Consider the following 7,200-nt stretch of genomic DNA (forward strand, 5'->3'; position numbering starts at 1 on the left):
AGATTGTTGCTGAATGGTTAGGAACAAGAACCTGCCTTTATAACGGAGTTACTCATTAAAAGCTCTTCTGCAACAAGCTCAAATTCTGAAATTGGATACTTTGATAACCCAAAGACAATGCTGCTTCCCCGATAAAGACTGATTTGACCTCTGACCTTCACAATCAGAATAATAAATAAAAAACATTTAGGGGTAGTGCCACCGTAAAAATATTTAAAGCAAGAGAGACGAAGGAGCTTCTATTTAAGCATCCTTTAATAAGATCAAGAACTGTAAAATTGCAAGGTCACTGTTGAAAAGAAAAAATATAGAAAGCATTCATATTATGGTATATACCTTCGATTAAAAAAGGTTTGCACGGATCACAAAAGAATCAGGGGAGAGAAGATAATTCAGGACTATATCAAAAGAAAAGAAAATAGAAATTCTGAAAATTAACTGACCTGCATTCTGGTCCATAGCAGCGGGACCAAAACTTTTGCATTATTATCTACATAGATGTTTGACCACAGAGGTCTTGTAGGAAAATCCAGCAACGGAGTTTCTGTCTCTGTAGTCATGTTTTCGTTTCCAACCCTTAAACTAATTAATTCTGCATTGAAATACGTTCCAGCAGCTCCAGCATTTTTTGGGCACCCGATACTTGCGCCACCTGCAGTGAATAGAACCAGACAATTTTGTATGGATTAACTGCTGATATTCAACACAGCCTAATATAAAGAACTATATCCACAGGAAACAAGAAAGGACATCAAGTTTACCCATAACAGGGAAAAGGGAAATATATGGGTTATAAAAACTACTTGAAAGCAACGATTAAAACAGAACACTTGCATAAGCGCTGAAAGGTAGCAAACGAAAAACAAACCATGCACAAGAACTTTGATATCTTCTTGTATGCTGTAACAGTCAAGGGAGATCCTTCCTCCACCACCTCCACCCCATCCCCTTCCACCCGATGCAGATAATTTACCGTAACCCTTCCTGCATATTCAAATGATACATGAGAAAGATTGAACTGAAACAAAATTAACAAGTGAAAATCCAAAACCCTTGATATACCACATTCCTATGACAAAATCTGATAGTAAGATCAATTTCAAAGTATATCCAGAAATTTGTTACTGCCACGTTGCAGCACTAAACAGATAGTAAAATCAAATTTAAAGTGCACCCAAAATTTGCAAGTGATTGAGATAGGACTCAAATGGGAAGCATGAACTTACAGCTTTACTGAATGAATAAAGATACTTCCTCCAGATCCTCCACCCCCTTCCTGTCCACCATCACCACCATCTGCTGAAACAGTTCCATTCATATGTATTGTGTCATTCAATAGGAGTTTGACACGACCTCCACCTTTGCCTCCGAATTCCGTAGTGGACTTAACACCTCCCTCGCTCCCATAGCTCCACGGTTCATGCAAAGACGACCAAGCATAAACGTCACCACCCCAATAGGTTGTTTTATTGCTCTTGAGACACGAAGCACCTCTCCCACCATGGCCTCCACCCGCACCATCAGTACCATATGGTGTTCCACTAGTCTGAGAAGGTGGTGGTCCAGCCAATGCTGTCGTGTAGATAGAAGAATTGGTATCCATTGTTAAATTGACAGCAGAGAAAACCGCAGAACCGGCAACGATTCTTGCTGATTGACCCACATGAATATTTCCAGAAACATTGAAGGTGATCATACATCCTTCAATGGGGCAATCAACTAAGACATGGGCAAGTATGTTCAGATTGCCCGTTCCATATACATAAAGATCAGAATCGAAACGCAAATTCGAGTTCACTGTACAAGTGGTATTCAACGATCCAACACCATCCAGGTCCTGACAGGTGACGTTACTGGGAGCACTAGAATTCCCAGAATCTACATCTGAAAACAATCTCACAGGGCTCTCAAATTCAGTGTCCCCTCCATACTGTGATAAGCTGAAACATGGCGTGGACACCAAAAAGACACACAAGAACACGAATCCAAGCATCACCAACGAAAGCCAAAATCAGTCGCACACTGTCCCAGAGAACCAAAACAACACTGACGACATCTAAGAAGAAGAAAAAGTCGCAATTCCCAGTCTCCCTTGAGTTCAATTCCGTAGCGATTCCACAAAAAAAAAAAAAAGCGAAACTAATCTCTGAATTCACCAACTACTTCCACAAAATCTGAACAGATTCTTCTTCTGCAACAGCAAAGCAAACAATCGCATAAGAATTTTTTCAAAAAAAAAAAGAAGAAAAAACCTAAAAAGGCGGAAAAAACAATGAGTACGCAACAACGCGACGCGAAGAGAGTTCAGAGATACGTCATCCAACAACATACAGAGAAACGAAGAAAGCAAAGAGAGGAGAGTGGGAGAAATGCTAAACCTGATTCAGAAATCGAGCGAGAAAACGAAGGAAAAACCCAGTACGAAGCTTTTGGGATCTTAAGGAGAAGTGAGAGTCAGAGATGGTCTTCTTCTGTTTTACTTCGCTTTCCCNTTTTTTTTTTTTTTTTTTTGCTTTTCCTTCAGCGTATGAAAAAGAGAGAGAGAGAAGAGAGAGGACTGTTATGGAGTTGAAGCTACGCTTAAATCTAATGTACAGCTGTCCTCTGCATCCAAAAAATAAATAATTTATTTAACTTTCTTTTTCATTCAAATCTTGTTTATGTAAATTATTAATTTCACATTAAGTAAATTTGATTATTGTGTAATCTATAAAAAAAATCACATAATTCAGTTGGAAAAAATTGATTTGCTTTGATATGATTGAAATTAGTATAAATTTAATGACTTGAGTTAATCACAATGCCCTTTGTTTTTCCCCACAAATCACGAGACTACCCCTTCTGAGTCTGCAGGTGTGTGATGCAACCGTTACAAACTTTCTTTTGTCCGTACTATAATATCTTAGACTTGAAATACTTGAGGCGGGTCAAAGATAATATAGTAGGAAAACCAAAATTAAAGAATTGAGTCCAAAAAATATCTAATTTAGTTGTTGGCAAAAAATATCTAATTTAGTTGTTGGCAAAAAATATATGTATATCTCTAGTTTAGTTGTTGACAGAAAAAAATAAATATCCAATTTGGTTTAAAATATTAGAGACGGTTTACTCCATCGGTTCATATCAATCCTTATAATATACTCGAATATAAATTGTTAGATAAGAGTAAGAAACAAGAGCTGTATATGATTAAATTTCTAATTATTTTCCTTTTTTTGGCATGTTTCAGTAGTTTAAAAAGAGGAAATATGAGGCGTGACAAAAGCCAATATTTAGGGGAAAGTTTAAGAGATTGATTTAAAAGGGCCAACTATACCCTGAATCGAGTAAGCACGTATAAAGTTCACGGCATCTATCTACACATTTCGGGATATTTTTTATTATTTCACATCAAAGAAAAAATAAATTCCAGTCCGTGAGAGAGAGACTCTTTCATTTTTTGTGTCTCTACCTCTATGTTTTGTATCTGAATTTAAAGCCACAGCTAAAAAAAGCCTCGAGGGTTTCTTGTCTGTTTGAGGTTAAACCAGAAATACAAAGAGTGTTTCGTGTCGTTCGGGAAAACGATCTTTAAACTTGTGGACCCAACAATGAGTCTAATTCATCACCGTCGCATGTTCGTCATGACGTGTGTTAAAGATCACGAAGAACCCATCTAAGACACGAATACTCCGTCCAAACAAAATCTAACGTTTTCGTGACTATTATTAGCCTATGCTGCCCAATCCATTTTCATCAAGCCAAAAAAGGACCAAAAAAACCATGTCGGCTATTTTCTTTATCCAAACAACCTTGCCCAACGCCAAATACAATTCAGACCAACCTCGGATATATTAACTTTAAACTTGAGGATATTTTTGAGGATATAAAATCGAATCTAAATCTAAACCTAGACCGTATTAAACTGATCGAAATCAGTTTTAATCAGTGTTAACGAGAAACTTTGAAATCCAAAATGGACAACTTCATAAAGCCATGGACGGATCCCGAACCAAAACTTGCACATATACCGAATCAATAATTTCAGACAAACCGACAATAAAATATTCAAAAACCATATATAAAGCAAAAAGCTTGTAATCATATCAATATCACCAAACACCACCACCAGTTTTAACTATGGGTAGGCTTCAGATATCTGACTACAATAATAAAGCATCTGAGCGTATTTTAATAATACACGGTAAAAACAAAAACCAAAAACATATAAGCCCTAAGGATTTACGGACCAAATACTTTTTCCCCCAGGCTTACTACTTAGGTACCTGTTTCTCTGCATAACCATTTACCTGTTGCTGTGTTTAGGCGAGCCAAAAAGGCACATAATACCTTGCAAGCAACCGGAAGTCACCAGATGTTTGTTTTGGACCTGTGACAGCATGGAACCAAGCCGGTGTATTTGCAAAAGAGTTTATAAACCCGTTGCATCCAAGTTTTGTCTTTCTCACCCTCAGCCATTGTAAGGATGTTTTGGGTTTTGTGACGTCTGGTTAGGTTGAGATTGCTGTGGGCCTGAAAGGTTTAGTGGCTGTGTGTTGTAGTGTGAGAAAGGCTGCGAGTAAAGCGAATTTGGGAGACCCTGAGCCGGAGTTTTAGACAAGAGTCGTTAGCATCTTTTAACCAGAAATATGTGTAAGTATAGATAAAGAAAGCGAAGGCAAGTAAATCCTCAAATGTTTGCTAATTGTATACGTAGACGCAAACAAAGAATCAAGAAANGGAGATTAGATTACAGAAAAATAGGTATAATACACTGCGACTGAATCACAAAATAACATTATATAAGAAGACAACCTGTGATATGCCACCCATAGAAAATCCATCCCTGAATGCTTGGTTACCCTGGAGAGGTAACTAGCACGTCATGATCCAGAATAAAACAAAATAACTGAGGTCTAATGCTTCAAAAATTAGATGAAAGTAATAAACTTTGAAAGAGATCCAGGCAGTATTTACATATCCAGGTTGGGATAGCGGACCAACAGGTGAAGGCTGGCTATTTGGACTATCAAGCGGGAAGTTTAGATTAGGGCCAATAGTTCCAACATTATGTTGGGTAGCTTGTTGGTGCGGAAGATGGCCTCCAACTGAAGTCCCACGACCAGCTCCAAAACCATGATTTCCAGGTTGAGGAGCATGAGGAACAACACCCACAGGTCCACGAGTTGGAATAGCGTATGGCTGAGAAGGAGGACCACCGGGAAAGGGTGAAAGTGGAACCCTCGGCATCGGGTAGCCAGCTGGGTGTAGTCCAGGTCTAGCACCATTAGGTGGGCCAGAAGGAAGATAGGAACCACCAGCTGAATAAATGGAAGAAGATTTCAATATGAATGCCTAAAGCACATTTAAACCACACAAGACACAAAAGGAATACTGGACATTTACCCCTTCCTCGACTGCCTCTTCTGTCAGCATTAGGATTACCCGAACCAAAATTATCATTTCCCATCATGCCAGCGCCCCCACCATAAAATAGCCTCCGATCATTGTAAATCTAACAAGTACGAAAGAGGATTAAATTTCATATTGCATGTCACTGTAATCTAGATTGACCGACATAGAGGTTCATTTGGTACCTTTCTTGGTTTCTGAAACTGTACCATGCTCTGCTTTAAATTATTAAGAGGTCCTTCGACCAAACACTCATGTTCCTGCAAATTAAAGGAAAACAAAGTACTCAATATAGTATCATACAGTCATTTCTCTAATCAATTCTGGACTCGAAAGGAAACATCCCAAAAGTTCACAAGAACAGATTGTAATAGCTGAGTGGCAACAAATGGTGAAGACAACCATCCAGTAAAATAACTCATTCCCCCTATATACCTTGTAATGTGTCAACAATCCATTCCACAGAGGCTGTTTACTAAGAACCTTCGGGTTTCCAAGAATAACTATTCCATAACGAGCACGCGTAAGTGCAACGTTGAGCCTCCGTGGATCATTAAGGAATCCAATGCCCTGAAAACCAAATAACCAGTAGTTACATGTCATTTCCAACAATTTTTTAAGAAGTAATGTACCACATGGAAAAGGAAAAGCATTAAACAAAGTACGAACTGTAGAGTATTATAGAAGGAAAAGTACAATACACACCTGATGCTCGTTACTTCTCACACAGGACAATATGATGTAATCTTTTTCCCTTCCTTGAAAAGAATCAACACTGGCAACCTGTACATTCGAGAGCCGGTTAAATACATGATAGGATCAAATCAACCTTTTTAACAGCCCTTGATAATACTACCTCAATTTCCTTGTAAAGTTGCTGTCGGAGAGAACCATTTCTTGCCATGTAATTAACAATGTATGCCCTTTGTCCCTCATATGGAGTTATCACACCAATCTGATAAACATGAGCATAATTTGATAACGTCAACGTATACCGAAAGAATTTACAATAGATATTAGTTAAGGATCTCAGTACACTCACCTGACTGGGGACAACTCCACTCTTTAAGAAAGCAGTCACAAGTTTCTCCACATTAGCAGCCTCAGTTCTATTAAGATACGATGTTCCACTAGCACTGATCTCCTCTTGTCCCAGCTACAAATTAAAAGACGAGAAGTGAAGAAATATTTGGCTTGTTTAAAATGAGTTTCTGAAGTTGGGTGCCAGGCCAATGGATCTGATTTACCATAAATCGTTCTAAACTATTCCACTGTGATTTGATACCTGAACATAGAAAAACATGGGCCGGTTAGGCATAGGCCATGGGAAATCAATCCCTGTTGTTTGCCTCTCAATAATTGTGACTCCATTCTGTAGAGTTCCTTCATAGAAGCTGTTAGATGGGAACTCGGACAAAGCTGGATGCATACGATATTGAACCTGAAATGAAGAATATGATATGAAAACATTAAATGAGGAGTCGTACACACAGTGAAAGGGAAATATAAGATAGTATATCCCTTATTCCCTGTGAAGCATCACAAGAACGAGAAATTAATTACATAGTTTTTTTTTAATAAAATGAGAACATTCTCATTCATAAAATGAAATCTGCAACGTTAGAGCAGAGTGATTGATATAGTACCTGCAATCTGATTGGTTTGATACCAAGAAGCACAAGTCGTTCAAAGAGAGACTGTGCCAAGCCAGCACGAGCTGCTTTCTTGCACATAATGACGGGGCCAAGCTGACAATGATCACCAACAAGAACAACCTAGAGCAGAAACTTCTGTTAGCAATCAATAGCA

The 7,200-nt window shown here is 38.4% G+C and overlaps 2 protein-coding genes across 2 annotated transcripts in view; both read right to left on the reverse strand.

Annotated features, from left to right (window-relative positions):
* The window catches only part of LOC104728503, a 10,388-nt gene extending 7,863 nt beyond the window's left edge, over nucleotides 1-2,525 (reverse strand). Inside the window, exons 1-5 of the mRNA XM_010447470.2 lie at nucleotides 2,379-2,525; nucleotides 1,227-2,191; nucleotides 869-984; nucleotides 444-652; nucleotides 24-155 (exon numbers count right to left, since the gene is read on the reverse strand). Of these exons, the coding sequence (XP_010445772.1) occupies nucleotides 24-155; nucleotides 444-652; nucleotides 869-984; nucleotides 1,227-1,993 (1,224 nt within the window). The 5' untranslated portion in view covers nucleotides 1,994-2,191; nucleotides 2,379-2,525. The remainder of the gene's footprint in view (nucleotides 1-23; nucleotides 156-443; nucleotides 653-868; nucleotides 985-1,226; nucleotides 2,192-2,378) is intronic.
* The window catches only part of LOC104728505 (regulator of nonsense transcripts 1 homolog), a 7,492-nt gene continuing 4,331 nt past the window's right edge, over nucleotides 4,040-7,200 (reverse strand). The window contains exons 15-25 of the mRNA XM_010447471.2: nucleotides 7,038-7,166; nucleotides 6,677-6,832; nucleotides 6,434-6,547; nucleotides 6,248-6,346; nucleotides 6,097-6,174; nucleotides 5,827-5,961; nucleotides 5,577-5,651; nucleotides 5,386-5,494; nucleotides 4,957-5,300; nucleotides 4,777-4,842; nucleotides 4,040-4,600 (exon numbers count right to left, since the gene is read on the reverse strand). Of these exons, the coding sequence (XP_010445773.2) occupies nucleotides 4,451-4,600; nucleotides 4,777-4,842; nucleotides 4,957-5,300; nucleotides 5,386-5,494; nucleotides 5,577-5,651; nucleotides 5,827-5,961; nucleotides 6,097-6,174; nucleotides 6,248-6,346; nucleotides 6,434-6,547; nucleotides 6,677-6,832; nucleotides 7,038-7,166 (1,455 nt within the window). The 3' untranslated portion in view covers nucleotides 4,040-4,450. The remainder of the gene's footprint in view (nucleotides 4,601-4,776; nucleotides 4,843-4,956; nucleotides 5,301-5,385; nucleotides 5,495-5,576; nucleotides 5,652-5,826; nucleotides 5,962-6,096; nucleotides 6,175-6,247; nucleotides 6,347-6,433; nucleotides 6,548-6,676; nucleotides 6,833-7,037; nucleotides 7,167-7,200) is intronic.

The sequence above is a fragment of the Camelina sativa genome, chromosome 11 (assembly GCF_000633955.1).
Source record: "Camelina sativa cultivar DH55 chromosome 11, Cs, whole genome shotgun sequence".
Lineage (NCBI taxonomy): Eukaryota > Viridiplantae > Streptophyta > Magnoliopsida > Brassicales > Brassicaceae > Camelina > Camelina sativa.